Source organism: Crinia signifera, chromosome 6, assembly GCF_055691185.1.
Source record: "Crinia signifera chromosome 6, ASM5569118v1, whole genome shotgun sequence".
Lineage (NCBI taxonomy): Eukaryota > Metazoa > Chordata > Amphibia > Anura > Myobatrachidae > Crinia > Crinia signifera.
The window spans coordinates 15,882,318-15,908,201 of NC_139222.1; the positions used below are offsets into that span (position 1 = coordinate 15,882,318).

At 44.8% G+C, this 25,884-nt stretch overlaps 1 protein-coding gene and 1 long non-coding RNA gene across 2 annotated transcripts; both read right to left on the reverse strand.

Moving 5' to 3' along the window:
• Positions 1-3,430: 3,430 nt before the first annotated feature.
• LOC146010097 (uncharacterized) lies at positions 3,431-4,868 on the reverse strand. The gene has a single exon (XM_083151011.1). The coding sequence runs from the start codon at positions 4,863-4,865 to the stop codon at positions 3,516-3,518; it is 1,350 nt and encodes a 449-aa protein (XP_083007137.1). The 5' UTR covers positions 4,866-4,868; the 3' UTR covers positions 3,431-3,515.
• A 13,241-nt stretch (positions 4,869-18,109) lies between these two features.
• Positions 18,110-23,208, reverse strand: LOC146010120 (uncharacterized). The gene is made up of 4 exons (XR_014444726.1): positions 23,144-23,208; positions 22,557-22,708; positions 20,073-20,170; positions 18,110-18,225 (listed from the first exon to the last, which is right to left on the reverse strand). It is a non-coding gene; the product is annotated as an uncharacterized LOC146010120 (long non-coding RNA).
• Between the last annotated feature and the right edge of the window lie 2,676 nt (positions 23,209-25,884).

A 25,884-nucleotide genomic window follows, 5' to 3' on the forward strand; every position in this document is an offset into this window, starting at 1 on the left:
CTAAACTGAGGCTGTAGAAATCTACCATTGTGGACAGAAGAACACTGCCACTTAATGTATGAACCTACTTGCCACTATCTAGCTTGAGAGATCTCTTTCACCTAAATAGGTAGCCCCCAAAAAACTTCTGTATAGACTACAATCTTATGGTTAGAGGATATACCTCCACCCATAAATTGTATAGGAGACATCTCCTTATTGGATTGATTCATTGCCCCTGATGAAGTTCTAAGGGACGAAATGCGTCGGGACGCGGATCTGCACTGCATGTGGCACTTTTTTGAAGAATCCGAAACAGTGAAATGAAATCTTACTGGTGGATGAACTGTCAATAAATGTTTACTTGATTTTACAAATTTTTATTGATTTATTGTATGTACAGCCACTTAGTGGTATACTTAGCGCACCCCTATTCTCTTTTTATATATATATATATATATATTTTATTATATTTAAATATCCAACAACAGATGTCTTTGGCGCTAGGGAATCTCTTAGTGTGTACCGGGCCTATTCAACTTCTGCTGCCTCCATGCTGGAGGGTTGCCAACCTCCAAGAATACCAAAGAGCACAAAAAAAAAAGTAGCAGGGGGTGCTGAAGTGAAATGTAGACTCAATATACTTTAGTAAAATTTATTGGTACACAAAAGAATAAATGCAGTTAATTCTGTGCAAATGCACACTTGAATTTGAAATTGTGCATATATTTCCCACGGCGATCGTGTCACCGATACCGGCAATCGGTGCATGGGGCCGGGGTCCCGACTGCATCCTGTCTCGCCCTGTGACACGGCCATACATATATTACCATCAATACCATGTATGAAACATAAGTATGTTGTTTACGTTTTCCGGGTCACATGACCGCAAATCTATGAGGTCTTTAGAGACCTATGTTATTTCTTTCCTCCTGTAAAAATCCTTATTGCATACAAATTGACTGCCTCCTTTAACAATTGAATGTAATGTTAGATGTGAATATAGACGTTTCTCATAGTATTTTACTTGTTTTAAAATTGTCAATCACACTCAGGTGCACGTCCTGGGCAATTAGTCCTCAGGTATAAATATGAGCTTGGAGCTCACAGTTGTATACTTGCTCCTGAAGAAGCCGGAGGTCTTTTCCGGGGAAACGCGTTGAGCTTTTCCAATTACCCTCACTTGTGCTGCTGAGATTTGGCGACTGACACCATTCCACCTCCCTAAATGGGATCCATCCACAATACTGGTCCAAGATTCACCTGAAAACCACGGCACACAGCCCATTCCACGTACAGACGTCCCCATTGGAGAAATCTGGAGTTCCATCTTTGGGATATCTGCCCGATCCCTAATCCTTCCAGCTCCCCGAAAGGACGCAATACATTAAGTGGAGTTTTTGGAGTCCCTGCCCATACAGGACATACTCTGGACTGTGATCCATTGTCTGGACTATTCAACATCACCCAGACCGACCAGGATGGTAATATAAAAATCAATATGTCAGCACCTTAAAATCGAATTCTTCAACAGCCTATTGTTTATAATCACTACATCAGTGGTATAAGAAATTCCCAGTCCCCAGACTATATGTCCGGGCATATGCATGCAAAGTGTGATTTTTAAAATAATATTTGTTTTATATGTATAAATAAATTGTTTATAATTTTTGAGAAACGTCTGGTACAATTATTTGGAATAGCCAGCGCAGGCACTACTTTATTGTTTTTACTGCTGTACCTTTTAGGGCCTGACCGCCCTGTGCCAGCCGCTGTTGATTTGCGCACCACACATATTTTCTCTACCTTTAGACATGCATTAGTTAAACATTGACAAAAGTTAGACATGCATTAAGTCAGATATTGGCATTAGTCAGATATTGGCATTAGTCAGATATTGGCATTAGTCAGATATTGGCAAAACTAACAACACAAGTAAAATGTTGACATGATAAATCAGTATGTGTACATGGGCACCGTGTAAGTGTGGTTATGGTATATTTCATCTACAATGTCTAGGACTACAGTCATGGAAACATTTTACTTGTGTAGTTAGTTTTGTCAATGTCTAACTGATGCAGGTCTAACTTTTTTGCTGTCAGTTTGGTGACTGTCTGACTAGACATTGGGCAGTATTCAAGGCTCCCGATTCACAGTTTTTCCGGCGAATCGGGCTGTTTTCACTCCTTGCGGTGAATCTTTTTCACTGAAAATGTGATTCACCCTATTCAATGTTCACTGTTTGCCGAAAGCGACCAGTGAATGCCGGCCAGTTCTCAGTTTCATGCTCGCTGCAATTCGCTGGTGTATTCAATGCTAGGATGGAGAACAGCTTTCTCCATGATTCACCGTTTTGCATTCAACATCTTTTTAAGGTGAACTAGAATGTGTGTCAAAAATCAGTAATTTTATTATGCGAAGGGCCATGCTATTTGGATTGCAGCACATGTATATATTTTTTACACATGACATCACAGGGGGGGCGGGGAGCAGCTCATTACATATTCACTGCACACTGGTCCCGCTCATTACATATGCATGGAGTGGGACCAGCGCAGCGCTCCCTCCACCGCATCCCCTGCCAGCTCTCCCGGGGGGCAGCTTCTGCTGCCTGTGTTCCCGGGAGCCCTCCTTCTCCCCCACACATACCGGTGCAGGCAAGGAGGCTTTCATCTCCCTGCCATATGGTCTTACTGTACAACTGACAATAGATATTTTTCCATTTCAGACGTAATTACACTGCGGGGCTCATTCAGTGGTGGACGGTGACCTTTGGCGCAGTTTCGCCACCCTTGGTATAATATAGCTGGACTGAAGGAGGTTCGAACATTCAGGAGATCACTCCCCTTAAAGCTCGACCAGCAAAATCCAGGCATTAGTAATACGTTGATTGTTCCTACGTTCACAATTGACCAGATCCTCTACTTCATCAGGAAATGGTCTGTGGAGATTGTGTTCATCCTACGTTGTTGCCGGTTGAATCTTCATGGTGGTTTCTAGAGTTGACCTCTTTTCGAGATGCCGGTCATTTCACTTTTAAAATCTTTAACAGGCGATTGGAAATCTGAAGAGAATTATTGATTTATTTTCATTATGAGGTTCCTCGACTGCAGATAAGCTTTTGTGGAAGGGGTTGTACACAAATCGTCATCCATGTCTGGAGAGGCAATGGAGGTCGAAGATGGTGGACAGACTGCTTTTTCCCATCTGGAAACGTTGAGCAATTTCTCTGGGAGCATCTTTGCATCCTTCATTGTGAGACTTTCATATTGGAACTGTTGATATGTTCTGTTACGTCAAACACTGAGAAGCAATGCAGTTTTCTCAATTGTTAAGCACTACAGTATATGCCGGCACTATATAAATATTAATACACCCCAGTTGTTACTGGATAGGAATTTTATTGGAAAACAGGTACTTTACTGTGTAACCAAAATTTTTATTTGCTCTCCACTGGTATTGCTATACAATCTGTAAATGTATCTATACCTATTTTTATCATTTATATACATAAAAACAATTATTTTTTTAAACATTTACTCTATGTTGGGCAGTGACGTACCATGGTGTAGGTCTATTAGCTCAATAGCAATTGCTTTTCTCTTGTGTGAATTCTGATGTGTAATAAGACATGTTTTCTGTGTAAAACATTTCCCACACTCGGTACACGTAAATGGCCTCTCACCAGTGTGACTTCTCTGATGTGTTTTAAGATGCGATTTCTGTAGAAAACATTTGCCGCACTCAGTGCATGGAAATAACTTCTCACCTGTGTGACTTTTCTGATGTGTAATAAGATCTGATTTCTGTGAAAAACATTTCCCACACTCAGAGCATGGAAACGGCTTCTCACCTGTGTGGCTTCTCTGATGCCTAACAAGATCTGATTTTTGTATAAAACATTTCCCACACTCAGAGCATGGAAACGGCTTTTCACCTGTGTGACTTCTCTGATGTATTATAAGATGTGTTTTCTGTGTAAAACATTTCCCACACTCAGAGCATGGAAATGACTTCTCACCTCTGTGACTTCTTTGATGTCTATCAAGATGTGATTTCTGTGTAAAACATTTCCCACACTCGGTACATGAAAATGGCTTTTCACCGGTGTGACATCTCTCATGTAGAACAAGATCTGATTTCTGTAAAAAATATTTGCCACACTCAGGACATGGAAATGACTTCTCACCTGTGTGACTTCTCTGATGTATAATAAGATGTGTTTTCTGTATAAAACAATTCCCACACTCAGAGCATGGATACGGCTTCTCCCCTGTGTGAGTTCTCTGATGTGTAATAAGGTGTGATTTCTGTGTAAAACACTTGCCACACTCAGAACATGGAAATGAATTCTCACCTGAATGACTATTTTGATGTATAAGAAGATGTGATTTCTGTGTAAAACATTTCCCACACTCAGAGCATGGAAATGGCCTCTCACCTGTGTGACTTCTCTGATGCCTAACAAGATCTGATTTCTGTATAAAATATTTCCCACATTCAAAACACTGAAATGGTTTTTCATCCATGTGATGTCTCTCGTGTCTAGCAAGATGTGATTTCTGTGGAAAACATTTCCCACACTCAGAGCATGGAAATGGTTTCTCAACGGTGTGACTTCTTTGATGTGTAATAAGATCTGATTGATGATTAAAAAATACCCCACAGTGACAACAGGGAAAATTAGCATTAGCTGTATGACCTGTACTACATGTAACAATGGCAGAGTTATTAGGAGTAGAGTCCCCTTGAGATGAAGGATCAGATGATGAATTTGCATTATGAAGCACTGGATGTATATCAGAGATAATGGTGTTTTCTCCTGGAGAATCTCGTATTATGTTATCTTCTATTTTAATGTCTGGAAACAAAATGAGATCTCCCATCACGTAATTCTTCATCCTGTCATCATCTGCTGGGAATGAAATAATGATAATGGAAATCAAAATGAATTTATCTTACACTGAGGAGCAAATGTTCATGCTATCTGTAATTTCACTATATTCCGTTTAGTTTCAAATTATAAAAACTTTATTACATTCTAAATGTACATAAAGCAGTACGTTGGACATATAGAGATCCCCCATAAAGTAGCCTGAAGTTTTTAAAAGGTCATGGTTTCCTGTGTTAATTATGTATGCGATACAACCGTAATTGGGGCAGTACAGATGGTGTAATGGTTAGCATTACTGCCTCACAGCGCTGAGGTCATGGGTTCTATCCCCACCATGTGTTATATATACGGGGCAGTATGGATGGTGTAATGGTTACATTACTGCCTCACAGCGCTGAGATCATGGGTTCTATCCCCACCATGTGTTATATACACGGGGCAGTACGGATGGTGTAATGGTTAGCATTACTGCCTCACAGCGCTGAGGTCATGGGTTCTATCCCCACCATGTGTTATATATACGGGGCAGTACGGACGGTGTAATGGTTACATTACTGCCTCACAGCTCTGAGGTGATCTGCAAGGAGGGTGTGTGTTGCAGGTGCTCCAGAGAAGGTAGAGACTCAGACTTTTGCAGTAGCTCCTCCTCTGGGAATCCCCAAGCCAGGGGACCCTGGTGGGGGAAGCTTGCAGGCAAGGGCCTGCTGTACCTTTCTATGGTACGTGGAGGAGGCCGTGCAGTTGAGAGCCGGTCCAAGAGGAAGAACAACCCTGCTGTTGCAACACCTGCAGCAGGAGCCTCAGACAAAGATACAGTGAGTACAATGGAAAATGTCCCCCCGGATGAATCCGGAGGTACCCCTGTGGCAAGCCAGCCACGGGGGGAAATGATGGAAGAACCCGGCGGGGATGCAAACGCCGGTGGTGACATAGCAGTCGCTGCGGGGGGACCTGGTGAAATGGTGTCAGAAGAGTCTGAGGAAGAAATGCAGTCTGAGGATGAAGACTTAAGTGCAGAAGAAGATAATGCTTTTGAGAAAATGGGTCTGGAGGAATTAAATAAAGAGGCGAAAAAAGTTTACCAAAGAGTCTATAAAGCAAAGAAAAAGAGAAATTCTTGCCTTTCATGGGAGCGCCATGTATGGAGAGATAAGATTGTTACAAATTCTAAAATCTTGTCAAAATTAAAGACTCATATTGCAAAAAAAATGAAAGGTGAAAGAAAAAGCAAAGATTTACCTCAGGCGGAGAAAGGGTTAATTGCAAGCCAGGAGCTTCAGGATTCCCTTGCTCCAGCTGATGCAGATGAGTTAATGGAGAGCAGCTGCAAAGGAGGCGGCCTATTCCCTGCAAGTCCAGATCAGCTGATGGAAAAAACCAGCAGCATGGAGATGAAGCTGCAGATTGAGAAGCCCATGCAAATGGACTCAGAGGAAAAGAGAGTGCAGCTAACAGCTGAGGTGGAAGGCACTGAAAAGATGAAGCAGGTCCCCCGGGACACAGTAAGTATGAAAGTTGCAAATGTTGTGTCCCGGGGAGACTCTGGTGCAAAGTCTGAAACCAATGAAAAAAACTGTATGATACGGGACAGTGCTCTAACTCCGGCTGTGGGTGCAGGTAAAGGGGAAAGTTTTGTCTACATTGCAGACAGTACTCCCAACCTTGCAGGGACAGCTGGGGGAGGGGGAAATATGGACAGTGAAAAAAAGGATACAAATTGTGCGATGAAGGATGATGGGCAGATGCCCGGACCGAGCAATGTCACTGCTAATGCCCAAAAATGTTTTAAAGGTGTTAAAGAAACGGCTGAGAGTAATAATAATGTTTCTACCAGAAATGTAAAATTGTGTGAAGCTGAAAAGTTGGCACAGGGCCAAAAATGTTTAAATAAGGCAAATTTAAAGGCTGATGAGGCACAAATAATGCAAACTGTATATGGGGATGTACTAGTACCTGAAAGAGCTGGGGCTGCTTTCAAGTTGATTGCAGAAAACATCCGTACAAAGAAAGTGCAGGTAAAAGCCGGTGATGGTACTGGAGTTTCTGAGCTTGGAACTCCAGACCCAATTCAAATGCCAGCACCTATATCTTATGCCAATATGATAAAACAAACAAATAAAAGAAATGAAGACAGACAAAGTCAGGTCATGAGCCAGAGTGTAATTCAGAGAAGGAGAAATGTGATACAGTTTAAGTGGGTTCAGTCAGATCCGGTCCCCACAAAAGAAAAATTTCTTAATTTAATCTTTACTCTGGATTGCAGTGCTCATGACCTAACGGCATGTATTCATCCAGAAAGGTCTCAAATTTTTGATCTCAGTTTTGTTTTTATGAGGAAAATGAATGAGGTTGTAGACCAATGGCAAGTAAAAAAATTTGAAGAAGCTTATAAGGGCTATGAAATTGTATCAGTGTCAAAACCAGAGAATGTCAGAGCAAGGATATTGGTGAGGGATGAAACTATCCCAGCTGACGACATAAAGTACTGGTTGAGTAGACAATGCATCTGGATAGGGGACATGGTTAAGGTTGGACACACCTTAGGAGTCTGGGGAGGTGCATGGTCTGTGCAGATAAGATTACACCAAGTTGAAGGAAGGACAAAACATCTCCCTTCGGCTGCTTATATCGGGAGAGACCGTATACAGGTGTTCTATCCAGGCCAGCCAAGGACCTGCTTTCGTTGTGGCGAAGAGGGGCATATGAGCAGTGAATGTGGAAACGTAAAATGCTCCCTCTGCAACGAGGCAGGTCACCCCTCGAGGTCGTGTAACATAGTAAAATGTAACTTGTGCGGCCTTGAGGGGCATCCCTACAGTAGATGCCCAGAATCTATGCGCCATATGGATAGAACACCTGGAGCGGGAACAAAGGGGAAATTCAAAAAGGCTACAGTAGAAGAGGAGACTCTGGTAGTTTGGGAAAGAGACAAAGATTCAGAAAGGGAGGAACAGTTTCAGGAAGTGAGGAAGAGGAAAAGTGCCACAAAAAGGAAAGGGGATGAAGAGATAGTGAGCATATCCAACAGGTTTCTAGTTTTTTCCGAAGAAGATGAGGATAGTGAGGAGGAGGAGGAGGAGGAGGAAGTCTATAAGGAAGGGGAGACTTTAGCTCTTAGGAAAGTTGAGAAAGAAGTAGGGAAGAGAAAGAAGAAAAAAGCAAATAAGAAAGGGAAAACGCAAGGGAAGAAAAGTAAGAAGGAGGAAGGAAACGGGGAGAAAATAGAAAAAGTAGCCTTGGAGACAGGGAAAGTGGTAAAATTAATTAGTTCAAAAGAGAAAAAGGGAGAAGGGGAGCATGAAACAATACACAGAGAGGTGGTGACAAGGGATGAAGGAGAGCAAGGTGACCCGGAAAGAAACAGAGTCAACTTGCTAAATGTCTCAGACAGGCCTCCTGATCCTGTAAAAAGGAATGATGGTTTGTCTGAGGGTATGGCTGAGGATATGGATGTGTTGGGTGGTGGTGAATGTAAGGATGGTGGTGGGTCTGGTGTAAATAAGTAAAGGATTTGGTATTGCCCTACACTATGGTTTTTTGCATGGATCCTCACCCCATAAGATGTGCCACAATTAATGTGGCTTCTATACATTCTGAGCGAGCTCGGTTCATGGCTTTTGATTTTTTTAGAACAGCAGAGGTAGACATCTTTTTCCTCCAGGAGACCAGACTGAGGACCCTAGAAGCCTTGCATAAGGCTAAAAGGGAATGGAGTAGGGGGCCCTCATTCTGGTCTCTTGCGGCCGAGCCGTATACTGGGGTGGCGGTACTTTTTTCCGACATGGTAACCGTGCACAGAATCATAGAAATTGAAGTAGGAAGATGTATGGTTTTGGATGTCACCTTTAGAGGACATGACCTAAGGCTGATCAATATCTATGGTCCCCAAAAAGCTTGGGATAGGAAATGTCTTTTTGAGGTGATAAAACCATTCTTATTCACAGCCCAACAGGTCATTTTTGGTGGTGATTATAACACTGTTGTAAGAACCAAAGACAGAGGAGGTACCAGAAGCAGTAGGACCTTGGGCTATGATGCAAATTATTTAGTTAGAATGGTTAGAGAGGCTGGTCTGGTGGATGTCCATATTAGGCATACTCCGGACCTCACTGGGTACACTTTTTATAGCGGTCAGAATAAAAGTAGAATAGATAGATTTTTTGTCAAAACAAATTCGAAAACTCTGCCTTCCAAGGTGGAGCCAGTAGAATTTTCAGATCACTGCTTTCTTAGTTTTTCATTGAATGCTTCACAGTCCATCCAGAAAGGGAGGGGTCTGTGGAGGCTGAACTCAGAGCTCCTAAAGGAAGAGAGTGTGAAGCAGTCTCTCAGAGGTCTCTTTGAGGATCATGAATCACTGTTGGAGGCAGGATGGAGTAAATCAGAGTGGTGGGAGGAAATGAAAAAGAAGGTCCAAGGTTTTTTCAAAAGACTGATTAAAAACAGAGGATTGAAAAAAAAGAGTGCCTACTATGTTCTTAAAAGGAAATTGGATTTCTTGATCTCTGAGGGTGGAGATGGTGGGGAAATCTCCCAGGTGAAGGCTCAGATGAAGGAATTTCAGTATAACCGATTGGCATCTTTGATTCTGGAGAGGGATTATGGTACATACCACTCACCGGATCCCTACCAGAATTGTAGAAAAGCCGTCGAGGCAAGAGAAGTCAGTGGCCTATATGATGGAAGGGGTGTGCTTCAGGAGAGGAGGGAAGGCATCCTGGAAGTCATTAGAGCCTATTATTCTGATCTCTTGTCTGAGCAAGCACCTATCAGAGAGAAGATGGAGACTTTTCTGAGGGAGACACCAGGTCTGATGGAGCCAGATGGCTCTCTTGAGTGTTTGGACAATAAGATTGGAGTAGAGGAAGTTAGGGAAGCAATTGATGGTTTGACATCAAAAAAGTCACCTGGACCGGATGGTCTAACATCGGAGTTCTATAAGGAATTCTCTGATGTATTAGCTCCCCGTCTCACGGATGTGTTCAATGCAAGTTTGGAGGAAGGAAATCTGCCTCCTTCCATGAGACGGTCGGCTCTAATCTTATTGTCCAAAGGAAAAGACCCAGCCCGTATTGAGAATTGGCGCCCCATCGCTCTTCTTAATACGGACAGGAAGATTTTGGCAAAAGTTTTCTTTAACAGAATAATGGAGTTTTCTGAGAGGCTTCTCTCCCCCTCCCAGCACTGTACAGTGAAGGGGCGTAGCACTTTTAGTGCGGTCCTTGGTGTCCGGGAAGCCGTGGAGCGGTGCAGGGCTGGGGGGGAAGGAAAATTCCTGCTGGCCTTGGATCAATCTAAAGCTTTTGACCGTGTCAATCATGAGTATCTTTGGAAATTACTTGAAAGGTATGGCTTTCCGTCAAAAATGGTCAATTGGTTAAAGGTTCTTTATAAAGAGGCCGAGAGCTTCCCGCTTGTGAATGGTTGGGTAGGGCCCAAATTTGGGGTAAGCTCGGGTGTGCGTCAGGGTTGCCCCCTGAGCCCTCTTTTATACGTGTTTGCAATTGATCCTTTCGTGAGGAGGATTGAGAGCAGCAGGTTGGAAGGGGTGCAGCTGTCACCGGAGTGTACTCTAAAGGTGGTAGCCTATGCAGATGATGTTACGGTGGTCTTGTCAGCGGAGGAGGAGGCAAGTGACATCAACCAACTAGTGACTGATTTTTCTGAGGCGTCTGGTTCGAAGATAAATCAGGACAAGTGTGAAGTTTTCTGGATGGGGGAGGGAGGGAAAGAATTTTCTCTCCCGGACACCCTCCCCAGGCCTAAAGATAGTATCAAAATATTAGGCATCCAATTTGATCACGGAGATTATTCCTTGCTAAATTGGGGAAGAAAGCTAGATGATGTCACCAAGAAGGTCAATTTCTGGAAAGGGTGCAAGTTCTCCCTGAGAGAAAGGGTTGACATTTGCAAAACTTATTTGATACCAATGTTCCTTTACATCAGCTATGTCTGTTTTTTGCCTCAGTCTTTGTGGTCTAGATTATGTTCCGTGTTTTTTCAGATGTTCTGGGGAAACAAGATGAACATAGTCAAGAGAGGAATCACGTACAGATCGAGGGCAGAAGGGGGCCAGGAAATGGTCAATCCTGTAGTCCTTTTTGTAACAACTTTTTTGAAATTGAATGTGGGAGGTCTATTTTTAGACAACCCCCCTCGATGGGTACATGGTTTCATGGAATGGATGTCTCCTTATTCTAGAACATGGATAGATGGTGGTCGGATGGGAAGACCTTGGACCAGGCGAGGTTACCTTCCGATTTACGTGATTCAATCCATAAAGATGATTACCAAGTGGAGTTTGAAGGTGGGTGATGTGAGAGATCTCTCGAGAAAGGAGATGGGGAAGAGGATCTTGCAGACCTACTTTTATGCTCCACTGGCTTTGAGAGATTGCCCAGGGGATGTCTGTTCAGCTGGGTTGAAACTGCTTAATGAGCAGAGGATCCCACTGAAGTTTAGAGACATTGCCTGGCTTTCTTTCCAAGGGAGACTTTACGTTAAAGGGAATATTAAGTTTAGAGGTGCCAATACCCGTGATTGTCCACGTGAGGAATGTCCTGGGGAGGAGGAGACAATGGACCATTTCTTTCTTAAATGTCCCTTCAATGTAAACATTTATCAAGATGTCTCAGTTGCTCTAGGGATCCCTTGTCTTTCGGGGCTAAGTTACCCGGAGTGGGTCTATGGGGCATTCAAAGGTTATGGGAATTTTGATTTATGCACAATTTATATGATTAGTTTAGCAGTCAGGTATCACACGTGGAATGCACGGTGTCATGTTATATTGAGACAAAAGATCCTCCCTGTTAGGACGGTGGTGGGTCTTATTCTACATGAGGTGAAGGTAATGATGGAAATGGAAAAGGAGAAGCTGGATGCCATCAGCTGGTCTCGCTTGTGGGGCCGGTTGAAACCTCCTTAGTAGGTGGCAAATAGTAGAACCTGGAACATACTGGGACTCTGTTCTTTTTATTTTCACACAAAATAGGGGGAATATGGAATATGAAATAAAAGAATGTTTTACATACATGTTTTGCTAGTACCAGATCCTTCACTTAAAAAATAAATGTAGGTGGAGAAAATGGTTGGGGGGAGTAAATGAAGAGATGAAAGGCGTCTTGTGGGTAAGGGTAATGAATGTGTTCTGTATTAAAGGTGATGGGTATAGTGGTGAAGGTGGAGGAGAGGTATGATAGGAATGAATGTAGTGAGAATGAATGAAGATGGAAGGACGGGAGGATAAGGTAAAAATGATGGTAAGTTTAAAAGTGGAGTGGAAGGAGAGATGTATGGGAAGGTATGAGTATGAGAGGGTATGGGTCAGGGTGGATGTTTTGGAGAAGGAGAAATGGTGGAGCTCAGGATCAGGAGAAAGTACAGAATAGGAAAGTTTATTTTGTATAAGATTGTTAGGTGGTGAAGGTGGGAAATAAAAAAAAAAAAAAAAAAGGGGTGGGGGGATGGTGGGAAGGTATGGGGATATGGATCAAATTGATGTTTGTAAATTTATGTGAAATTATATTTTATACTGTATATGAAATGGTATATATTTTTGTACAAAAGGTTGCAATCTTCAATAAAGAAGCATTGTCATGGGTTCTATCCCCACCATGTGTTATATATACGGGACAGTACGGATGGTGTAATGGTTACATTACTGCCTCACAGCGCTGAGGTCATGGGTTCTATCCCCACCATGTGTTATATATACGGGGCAGTACGGATGGTGTAATGGTTAGCATTACTGCCTCACAGCACTGAGGTCATGGGTTCTATCCCCACCATGTGTTATATATACGGTGCAGTACGGACGGTGTAATGGTTACATTACTGCCTCACAGCGCTGAGGTCATGGGTTCTATCCCCACCATGTGTTATATATACGGGGCAGTATGGATGGTGTAATGGTTACATTACTGCCTCACAGCGCTGAGGTCATGGGTTCTATCCCCACCATGTGTTATATATACGGGGCAGTATGGATGGTGTAATGGTTACATTACTGCCTCACAGCGCTGAGGTCATGGGTTCTATCCCCACCATGTGTTATATACGGACGGTGTAATGGTTACATTACTGCCTCACAGCACTGAGGTCATGGGTTCTATCCCCACCATGTGTTATATATACAGGGCAGTACGGACGGTGTAATGGTTACATTACTGTCTCACAGCACTGAGGTCATGGGTTCTATCCCCACCATGTGTTATATATACGGGGCAGTACGGATGGTGTAATGGTTATAGCATTACTGCCTCACAGCGCTGAGGTCATGGGTTCTATCCCCACCATGTGTTATATAGTTTGTCTGGGAGTATGTGGCCTCCAAAAGGCTCACAAATAGACACAAAGACTTGTCATGGATGGCCATTCAGGGGGGCTTGCCTCACCGGTCATTCATGCACTCCCGAAACTTGTGTAGGTATAGACATTGTCCCTGGTGCTTTGTGCATGAAGAAACCTCCATGCACATCTTCTGGGACTGCACCTACGCACAGTTGTTGTTGGATGCCCTAGAGACTGAATTCAAGGACTCCGTGCCCAGGAACTGTCTTTCATACCTTTCGGTATTGTATGGACTATTCCCGGGCACCCACACGTATGGGGCGACCCAGGAAGCCTGGCGCCTTATAAACTGTGTTAAGGACGCTTTGTGGTTTGCCAGAAATCGACTCATATTGAGGAGGGAGAGAATGTCCGTTCAGGACCCCCGCAGGCTGGTTCACAGCCTGCTCAGAGACTATTCCATTCGGGATAGCCCTGAGGAAGAAGAGGACTAAACCCCTTTTCTTCTGGTCCTTTCCCCTTGTTTGGACTGTTTTATAAGACTTTGGGACCGTGGCCCCTTCCCCCTCACTTCACAATGTCTGTTGTTTTGTTGATGTATTTCTATTTATTGCCCTCCCCTTATATATGTCTGTCTGGTCAATAAAGCTTCGGGCATGTGATTCCTCCTCCCTCACCCCCCCTACCCTCCACACCCATAGTCTTGTATACTGTTGTGTAAATGTTACCGTTAGAATGCATAGTGCATAGTATAGTCTATAGTGTGAGTTTATCTTGTACTGTATTTTATAATATGTACTATACTGTCTGCATGTGTACTGTGTTTTGGCTGTGCTGCGACACGGTATATGTGTGATATTTGTTATCGTCTGTTTTTTGCATTCTTTATGTACAATAAAGACCTGCTTTTTCAATCAAAAAATATACGGGGCAGTATGGATGGTGTAATGGTTAGCATTACTGCCTCACAGCGCTGAGGTCATGGGTTCTATCCCCACCATGTGTTATATATACGGGGCAGTATGGATGGTGTAATGGTTATAGCATTACTGCCTCACAGCACTGAGGTCATGGGTTCTATTCCCACTATGTGTTATATATACGGGGCAGTACGGACGGTGTAATGGTTACATTACTCCCTCACAGCACTGAGGTCATGGGTTCTATCCCCATGTGTTATATATACGGGGCAGTACGGACAGTGTAGTGGTTAGTATTACTGCCTCGCAGCGCTGAGGTAATGGGTTCTATCCCCACCATGTGTTATATATACGGGGCAGTACGGATGGTGTAGTGGTTAGTATTACTGCCTCGCAGCGCTGAGGTAATGGGTTCTATCCCCACCATGTGTTATATATACGGGGCAGTACGGACGGTGTAATGGTTACATTACTGCCTCACAGCGCTGAGGTCATGGGTTCTATATACGGGACAGTACGGATGGTGTAATGGTTACATTACTGCCTCACAGCGCTGAGGTCGTGGGTTCTATCCCCACCATGTGTTATATATACGGGGCAGTACGGATGGTGTAACGGTTACATTACTGCCTCACAGCGCTGAGGTCATGGGTTCTATCCCCACCATGTGTTATATATACGGGCAGCACGGACGGTGTAATGGTTAGCATTACTGCCACACAGCACTGAGGTCATGGGTTCTATCCCCACCATGTGTTATATATACGGGCAGCACGGACGGTGTAATGGTTAGCATTACTGCCTCACAGCACTGAGGTAATTTGTTTCTATTCCCACCATGTGTTATATACGGAGCAGTATGGATGGTGTAGTGGTTACATTACTGCCTCACAGCACTGAGGTCATGGGTTGCATCCCCACCATGTGTTATATATACGGGGCAGTACGGATGGTGTAATGGTTAGCATTACTGCCTCACAGCACTGAGGTCATGGGTTCTATCCCCACCATGTGTTATATATACAGGGCAGTACCGATGGTGTAGTGGTTACATTACTGCCTCACAGCGCTGAGGTCATGGGTTCTATCCCCACCATGTCCCTAACTGTGTCGAGTTTGTATATTCTCCCCGTGCTTGCATGGGTTTCCTCCAGGTACTCCGGTTTCCTCCCACAATCCAAAAATATACTGGTAGGATAATTGGCTCCCAACAAAATTAACCCTAGAATGTCTGTGTGTGCATGTACATGTGGTAGGGAATATAGATTGTAAGCTCCACTGGGGCAGGGACTGATATCAATGTTCATATATTCTCTGTAAAGCGCTGCAGAATATGTGTGCGCTATATAAGAAACTGTTAATAAAATAAATAAACTGAACTTCAACCTACTGATTTTTCTTTCTCCACTATATAACAATATTGGATATCAGATGCCGATTTTTTAATTATTTAATAATGTTTGGAAAAGGTGCGTTTTTGCCATAACGCGAAACATAAGGAAAATAAAGTTATTTTGTTTTGGATTCGGGATGAAAAGTTACCTCAGGGGTCCACATTTCAGGGTGACTCCTTAATAAAAAAAAACCCATGATACTTCAAATCTCTCTATATATAAAAGGCTAACTTCTCCTCACCTCTATGAGGTGAAAGACCGCCAGTGACCACTCGAAAGACCAAATTATTCCTTTGTGTGCTAAAAGATGTCATAACAGGAAGTGAAAGCAATTTTTGCAGGGACACTGATCTGTTTTAAACTTGCTGAATATGGAGAGAGGGAGTGTGGGATATAAAACTGTTACACCGCAAAGTAAAAACTGTCACAGCTCAAAGTGAAAGTATATGGCAGAAGCGGTTAGTTTGATGGGCATTTAACTAGTAAACTGGATAAATAATATCGAATAAACTAATTGTCAGTCTAGATATTTGGCAGAAATAGTTTTTAGGGTGATCTGATGTGGAATGACCTGGAGGCTGTTGTGTATAGGTGTCCCGCTATGCTGTGGCTGTGTACAACAGCTTAGTGTAGCACAACCACAATGCACACCTTAGGTGGACTCCATTATGGCCGGATCATAAGGTCGAACGTTATGAGGTAAATTGTGTCTAAGTTGACCCCAAAAGGGTGACAGAAGGTAGACCTGTCACCTAAGATCTGTATCCCAACAACACCAGACTCCAAACCACTTTGGTTCCCATGATAACGTTAAAGTTGCTCACACAAAAATCTCACACAAAAAAAAAAATCATATTCAATTTTGAAACAACTTTAATTAAAAAGAGCAAATTTCCTACTATGCCGAATTATTGTTTCCTGGAATTGGCCTTTGCCAATAATTGGGTCAGATATACAGTATAGTGTGTACAAATGATTGTTTCAGGTATAAATAGGGAAAATCGTCCTGTCACTGTCTCCTCCTCCTTGTGGGCAGGCATATGTAAATTCAGTGTAATGTGGCGGAAAACCGGTAAAGGAGCATACGCACTCGATGTTTGGCTCCATGAGCGGTATCGTCAATGATTTCCCTTAATCTACCGGCAAATGATATAGTGCGCACACACTGAACAATATCGTTCGTTATATAGTTCCGTGACATCATCAAGTCCCCGCACCGTACATGTATTTGTTAATAATATTGTGAAATGGAGCGGCTCCCAAAGACGGCAGGGGTTGTCATTAACGACCCACAGGAGCATGCATCGTTCGTAGTGTACACACCGGCTGATATATTAAACGTATAGCTCAGAAGGGCTGAATTGAGCAGTTGTAAGGATTCTGGGAGTATCCCCGGCACCCTAACTCCGTTGCTTCTGGCTGGGTTTGACGGATGTGTGCGGTGCTAGGCTTCACCTGGGCCCGTCTCGGCTGAAGGGCGGATTAGGTCCTCCCCACTCCGCTACAGGCAGGTCTTAGGAAAGTACAACACATCCACCAAGGCCAGGAGAGAGCAAGGGGAAGTCTAACTGGACCCTATAACCGGGGAACTCCCAGAAACCCCCTGGAAGCAATACTGCTCAATCAGAGCCTCGAAATGGCAACAATGCTTGTGAGATGTTATATAAAGAAATGGGCAACAATGCTTGTGAGATGTTATATAAAGAAATGGGCAACAATGCTTGTGAGATGTTATATAAAGAAATGACAAAATGCTGCCTGATAAGCCAAGTAGGAAATGATACCAAACAACGGGAGAAAAGGCACAGGGTAACCCCTGACTTATCTGGTGAGATGATAAGAAAACCAGACAAGCCTCGGCAGACTTCTGCGACCGCTGAGTGACAGCTGGGCACAGCTACGGAACTCCAGACACAGCAGGACAAGACAGGAACGGCAAGGCAGGTAGTAACAGCAAGGGAACTTCCAACCAGGACCAGGACCAGGAACACGAACTTAAGCGATAGCTAACAGAACGCTATAACCGGCGTCAGAGAGCAAAAGACGCCGGCTTATATTTGAAATAGCCGCCCCCTGTGGTGACATCACTTCCTGTCCGCTCTGCACAGTCTTCCCCGTGCAGGAGCGGCTGGAGCGGCAGTTTGAGATGTTGCCTAGCAACATCCCCTGCAACCTCCAGACGACGTGTGTTGGAAAATGGCCGCCGTTCTAGCAGCGCAGATGCTGCTGAGGGACCAGGACGGCAGCGACGCCAGGTGCGGCGCTTAACAGCAGTATCGTTTAAAATATTGCATAGTGTGTACGACACTAAAATCACCTCATTTTGTGTCATCTCTTCTAGGGGTAACCTCGTCCAGCCAAGGTAATCCCCATGCAGTGCGCCCAAGATGGCTGCCTCTTCCGGTAGCTTGTGAATGCCTACACCAATTCTATATTGTTGATATACACAAGTATGACAGAGTTATACTGCATTCTCCGGCCCATCTCTATGGGGTGTGAGGGATATGGTGCACCGCTGGTGACCGCCAGGTGGTGGCGCTCTGACTCACCGATACAAGAAACTGAAATGTCCAGAGGACGCCATACACAAACAGGAGAATATGTGACTACTCTCTGTAATATGTGATTACTACTCACCTGTGCTGGGATCTGTAGAGATCTCCTCCTCCTTAACTGGCCGATCCCTTATCGCACACGTCTCTTCTTCTCCCTCCATATCTTCTACTTTAATATTACTCTGATCTTCACCCTGAAAACCCTACAAAAATATAAAAGAATGCGTCAATCGTGACAGAGAATCCTCAAAGTGATGGTGAAACGCGGTCAGGACGCTCCCTCCTCTTATAGGGTGAATATATTACGCCAGTACTTATCTACACTTCTATATGTTTAGGTTTTTTCCTTGTGTTCTCCACATTCCTGTCCCAATGTCTCCTGGTCATATTATTACTCCAACCAGTGGCGTAACTATAAATTTTGCTCCCCCCAGCTGAAAAAGTTTCTGCCCCCCCCCCCCTACACATTACGCCACACATCGTAATGCCCCTTACACTATATGCCACACGCCGTAATTAACCTTACACTATACCACACACACCTAATGAACCTTACACTATGGGTGGAATTTATTGCCGCCCGATTTCAGTGGCAGGGCGAGATGTCCGCCGAATGCTCACTTTTTTTTTTAAGGGGAATTAATTTAAAAGGCATGGTTTTGCCTTGTAAGTTAATTCCCCTTTAAAAACATCCGAGTTCGGCGGACATCTCGCACTGCCACTGAAATCGGGCGGCATTAGATTCCGCCCTATATGTCACACACCGTTGTGGGTGGCACAGTGGGACAGTCGCAAAAAAAAAAAAATGACTGTCCCATGAAAATTGGGACAGATGGGAATGACTGCAAATAGAGGCTCTGATGCTGACAGACGCTGACATCTGGAGACATGACACAGACACCCGGACAATTGACACAAATATGCTGACACGTGATAACACAGTGCTGCTGCCGGGAGGAAGCAGGGAGGGAGAGACAGGACGGACCTCACCTCCTCAGGTCAGTGTTAGGCAGACAGTGACAGGCACAATGGCATCCGCCAGCAGCAGCTCGGCGCTCCCTGCAGACCCCGTTGGAGCCGGCTCCTCCAAGCCACCGCGGGGGCTGCTGCAGTGTAGTTACGCCACTGACTCCAACCTCATTTCATTACAGTCTCCGCTTTCCCAGCCATACAGTACTTCTCATATATTCATGTACCTGCACAATCAACCAATCAGCTCCTACCTGTCATTTTTCAAACCCAGCCTGTAACATGGCAGGTAGGAGCTGATTGGCTGGTTACTATCGCTTTCCATTGGATCACTTTTTGAAGCTTGATACATCTGGCCCATTATTACTAGTATATATATATTATAGAATCTTTCCAAGCCACTTACTGTATTGGTATTGCCCCACGTATCCCATTGTCCCTTCCTTTGTGTACCCCACTCTCCATGACAAATGTTCTGGTCACGCTGCACCTAGTCTATGCCAAAATGTCACCTGTTCTCATTTACCTGCCCATAGCCAACACTTATCCTATCGGTGCAGTGTACCCATATCACCTAGCCCATTCCGCCATATTTACAATTACCATATCCAAATCCTCAGCTACGTTTCCCCCTATTATCACTACCTTCACCGTATTATTCCCATCAATCCCCATTTGTAGATGCTTATACTGTTATCCTGTACTTCCTATGGTTCTGACTTCTATCTTTATGTCTACTGAGGAGGCGATTCGTCATTTTTGTCCTATATAACCCTCTCCAGCTCCCTACCCAAAAAGGGTGTGTAGAGGTTGTGGTCTCAAAGGTTAGGGGGCGTAGACTCATGTAAGGAGGCGTGGCTTAAAAGGAAACGGTTGTGGCCTCACAGGAAACCGGTCGTGGCCTCAAGGTAAAGGGATGTGGCTTTGTGTCTGAACCCCTGTTGACACTACTGACCATTGGTGCACTACATGTAACATCAATATATTTTCTGCAGCACATTAATCATCATTCAGCTCACCCCATATCCGACTGGTCACACGAGTATATGGTGACACCCTAAATCCCACCTACCTGATCCTCCTGTGGGGTCCTGTGAGTCTCCTCTGTACAGTGCTGGGAATACAGAGGACGGGGACATCTCTCTGGGGTATCTCTGTTACTGGCCCCATCTGTAGGAGACACACAGTGACTGAGGACATGGTATATATGTGATTATCCTGGGAATACAGAGGACGGGGACATCTCTCTGGAGTATCTCTGTTACTGGCCCCATCTGTAGGAGACACACAGTGACTGAGGACATGGTATATATGTGATTATCCTGAGAATACAGAGGACGGGGACATCTCTCTGGGGTATCTCTGTTACTGGGCCCATCTGTAGGAGACACGCAGTGACTGAGGACATGGTATATATGTGATTATCCTGGGAATACAGAGGACGGGGACATCTCTCTGGGGTATCTCTGTTACTGGGCCCATCTGTAGGAGACACGCAGTGACTGAGGACATGGTATATATGTGATTATCCTGGGAATACAGAGGACGGGGACATCTCTCTGGGGTATCTCTGTTACTGGGCCCATCTGTAGGAGACACACAGTGACTGAGTATATGGTATATATGTGATTATCCTGGGAATACAGAGGACGGGGACATCTTTCTGGGGTATCTCTGTTACTGGGCCCATCTGTAGGAGACACACAGTGACTGAGGACATGGTATTTATGTGATTATCCTGGGAATACAGAGGACGGGGACATCTCTCTGGGGTATCTCTGTTACTGGCCCCATCTGTAGGAGACACGCAGTGACTGAGGACATGGTATTTATGTGATTATCCTGGGAATACAGAGGACGGGGACATCTCTCTGGGGTATCTCTGTTACTGGTCCCATCTGTAGGAGACACACAGTGACTGAGGACATGGTATTTATGTGATTATCCTGGGAATACAGAGGACGGGGACATCTCTCTGGGGTATCTCTGTTACTGGTCCCATCTGTAGGAGACACACAGTGACTGAGGACATGGTATTTATGTGATTATCCTGGGAATACAGAGGACGGGGACATCTCACTGGGGTATCTCTGTTACTGGGCCCATCTGTAGGAGACACGCAGTGACTGAGGACATTGTATATATGTGATTATCCTGGGAATACAGAGGACGGGGACATCTCTCTGGGGCATCTCTGTTACTGGGCCCATCTGTAGGAGACACAGTGACTGAGGACATTGTATATATGTGATTATCCTGGGAATACAGAGGACGGGGACATCTCTCTGGGGTATCTCTGTTACTGGGCCCATCTGTAGGAGACACGCAGTGACTGAGGACATTGTATATATGTGATTATCCTGGGAATACAGAGGACGGGGACATCTCTCTGGGGTATCTCTGTTACTGGGCCCATCTGTAGGAGACACGCAGTGACTGAGGACATGGTATACATGTGATTATCCTGATAATGCAGAGGACGGGGACATCTCTCTGGGGTATCTCTGTTACTGGGCCCATCTGTAGGAGACACGCAGTGACTGAGGACATTGTATATATGTGATTATCCTGGGAATACAGAGGACGGGGACATCTCTCTGGGGTATCTCTGTTACTGGCCCATCTGTAGGAGACATGCAGTGACTGAGGACATGGTATATGTGATTATCCTGGGAATACAGAGGACGGGGACATCTCTCTGTGGTATCTGTTACTGGGCCCATCTGTAGGAGACACACAGTGACTGAGGACATGGTATATATGTGATTATCCTGGGAATACAGAGGACGGGGACATCTCTCTGGGGTATCTCTGTTACTGGGCCTATCTGTAGGAGACACGCAGTGACTGAGGACATGGTATATATGTGATTATCCTAGGAATACAGAGGACGGGGACATCTCTCTGGGGTATCTCTGTTACTGGGCCCATCTAAAGGAGACACGCAATGACTGAGGACATGGTATATATGTGATTATCCTGGGAATACAGAGGACGGGGACATCTCTCTGGGGTATCTCTGTTACTGGGCCCATCTGTAGGAGACACGCAGTGACTGAGGACATGGTATATATGTGATTATTCTGGGAATACAGAGGATGGGGTCATTCTCTGGGGTATCTCTTTTACTGGGCCCATCTGTAGGAGACACACAGTGACTGAGAACATAGTATATATGTGATTATCCTGGGAATACAGAGGATGAGGACATCTCTCTGGGGGATCTCTGTTACTGAGCCCATCTGTAGGAGACACGCAGTGACTGAGGACATGGTATATATGTGATTATCCTGGGAATACAGAGGATGGGGTCATTCTCTGGGGTATCTCTGTTACTGGGCCCATCTGTAGGAGACACGCAGTGACTGAGGACATGGTATATATGTGATTATCCTGGGAATACAGAGGACGGGGACATCTCTCTGGGGTATCTCTGTTACTGGGCCCATCTGTAGGAGACACGCAGTGACTGAGGACATGGTATACATGTGACTGTCATGTAATGTGTGTATGTAGGTGGCTGTCAGTACCGCTCCCCAGTAAAGTCTCCTGTTACCCATTGATGTTAGGGGCCGGTAACTCTTCATCATCCCGTCCTTATGTAACTCCCAGGTGCTCTGGAAATTCTTCTTATGATTCAGCGGGAGCGCACCGTGACAGAGAGACAAGTGCAGGCGTATGTCCCCTGTGTGTGCAGGCGTATGTCCCCTGTGTGTGCAGACAAAAGAAAACACCATTAAGATCCAACTCAATTTACTGACATATGGCATCAATGTTTTGTTGTCCAAGCAGAGTCCTTCCACCGCCAGGGCCAATCTCTGTTCTTCTGCCGGGGCCCATACACACAGAACGATGATATATCGCTGGTACATACACACTGGCTGATGGCCTGTCAATATATATCGTCCATTTAATCAAAACGGACAATATATCGGCCAGTGTGTATGCTCCTTAACTCTAAGGGGGCCAGATGTACTAAGCTTGAAAAAAGTGATAAAGTGCCAATCAGCTCCTAAGTGACATGTTGCAGCCATTTAAAAATGACAGTAAGGAGCTGATTGGTTAGTGGATTATCAATTTTCTTGGCTTAGTAACATCTCGCCCTTGGTCTGCTCTCAGGGAAGGGGGGCCGCGGGTGTGTACCTGATACTGCAAATGCTACTGATCCTCAGACTCCTCCCCCTGATGAGGACAGCCGGTCACATGGGGGTAGAGATGGCTAGTGAATCGCTGTCTCGACTCAGTGACTCGAGTCATTAAGCTGAATACATGACTCGAGCCACTCACTGTTGGATGAGTCGAGACAGCAGCAGCAGCAGCATTAGTGCAGACAGAGACAGCAGTCCCGAGTCCCAACTCCCTTTGCCTCAGAGGGGGGCCTGGAAGAGTGGAGATAATTTTATTGGTGATGAAACATGTCAGTCAATGACACAGGGGCGGGGCTGAGCAGTGTGCTCAGCTATTATTGGCCAGCAAACCTGGGTAACTTCTAGTGGGGAGGGAGGCAGGGACATGAGCTCTAAGCTTAGCTCACACGACTCATGAGTCGTGCAGGGCTGCTGTGCCTTGGACGAATCCCTGAGCCTGCAGTGAGAGTTGAGACAGTTCTCACTGTGTGCAGGCTCAGTTATTCAGTAGTTATCTGATGACTCGCTGATGGATCAGAATCAGCAGCAGCCTCCGCAGTGCACTGTGCTCAGCTCAGCCAGTGTGACTGTGGCACACCCCCTGCAGGCTAATAGGGGATGATATATAGATATATATATATATATATCTATAGATTATATATCTATAGATATTCATCTATATATATCTATAGATATATATTTGTAAATCCAAGACCACCAGAATATTTAAATAAAAATTGTAAATTACATAGTAATTACATAACACTGAATCTATGTTGGTATATTATTAACATTCATTGCATAAGCAGCTGCCTGCCTCTGCCAGATGAACTGCACAATCATTATTAAAGCTGGTTCGGTTACTAAGCAGCAGCAAGGGACTGAGCCTCTGCAGCTCCCTAATGTGTTGTGAGCCTTGCACTGTCTCTCTGTGCCTGCCCTGCTTCAATTCCAAATGAGTTGTGATCCAAGCCACTGTCTTATTTCCTGTCTGCCAGCACACTGAGCCTCTGCAACTCACTAAGAGTTGTGAGCCAAGCCACTGTCTTATTTCCTGTCTTCCCTGCACACTGAGTGACTGAGCCTCTGCAACTCACTAAGAGTTGTGAGCCAAGCCACTGTCTTATTTCCTGTCTGCCAGCTCACTGAGCCTCTGCAACTCACTAAGAGTTGTGAGCCAAGCCACTATCTTACTTCCTGTCTGCCAGCTCACTGAGCCTCTGCAACTCACTAAGAGTTGTGAGCCAAGCCACTGTCTTACTTCCTGTCTTCCCTGCACACTGAGCCTCTGCAACTCACTGAGTGTGCTGTGAGCCCTGCACTGTCTCCCTGTGCCTGCAATTCCACACTACTCATGAGCCAAGCCACTGACTAACATCCTGTCTGCCTGCACACAGCACACACTGAGGGACAGAGACTCTGCAAGTCCCTGAGTGTGCTGTGAGCCCTGCACTGTCTCCCTGTGCCTGTAATTCCATATGAGTCGTGACTCGAGAGTCGAGTCACTGACTCAACACACTTTACTGAGCTGAGCCGTGCGACTCAACTCATTCCAATGAATCGTACTGCCCATCTCTAATTGGGAGTGCAATTCTGGGCCCCACATTCTTTACATATATACATATATCAGGGGGGCAATATTGTAAACTATCAGGCAACCTCATTACTCTGAGGTGGGAAACTAGGACACGTGGGCATGCACTCAGACTAGAGGAGAGGAGATTCCGTACCCTTAGAAGGAAAGGGTTATTTAGGGTCAGGGCAGGTAAAGGTATGGACACTCTCCCAGGAAAGGTGGTGATGGAAGACACATTGAACACATATAAAATAAGGTTGGACAAACATCTACTGGAACAGAACATCCAGGGGTACAAATAATCACTATTCAGCCATAGTTGGAACAGGCGGTAATACTAAAATGGGGATATCACATCTAGTCCATACCACCTAACAGCTCCTGTATAAGGATAAACTTGATGGATGCAATTCTGTTTTGTAACCTCTACTACTATGTTACTATGTAGTCCGACAGCACAACCCAGTGTTGTTGTTGTACACCAATAAATAAACATGGCGCCCACTGCCCAGGGGGACCGGGGACAGCCCGGGCTTCAGCCCTGGACAGGTGAAGCCTGGGGAGAGCCCTTTATTCAGGTGGTCCCCACTCGCACAGGGACCTTGTCCATGGAGTGATGCTCTGACCAGGGGAACTTATATAAAGTGTCCCCCGCTGTGACATCATTCTACTAGCTGTTGGAGCCCGGTGCTGGTTACAAAATACAGGGGACTCCTACTCTATTTGTTCCCCATATTACAAGAGCCCAGTGCTGGATTCCTAAATGCGGCAGGACCCCCTCACTTTTGATGTTTTTAATGTGAAAACATCCGAATACGATGTTTTGGAAATGCGATATATTTGTCACGGCAAAACGTACAATTGTTACCGCAGATCACTCACTATTACATATGTGATTTGCAGAACACACGCACTTATGGCCATTTATTAACCAAAATAATTACACCCTATTACTTCTCGCACATTGCCCTCATTACTCTGCACTGACAGAGGAGAATATAGTAGAGGAAGACTGTAGTGACAGAACAAGAAGAATAGGAATCTACAACACTAAAAAGTGATATAAGTGAGATTCCAAAGAAGAAAAAGGAGCACTCACAAGTCACACACTGCAAATTCACACTCAAAATAACAGATGGGAAAAACCTATTCCGCAGCCGACTAGTATGGCAACCTAAACA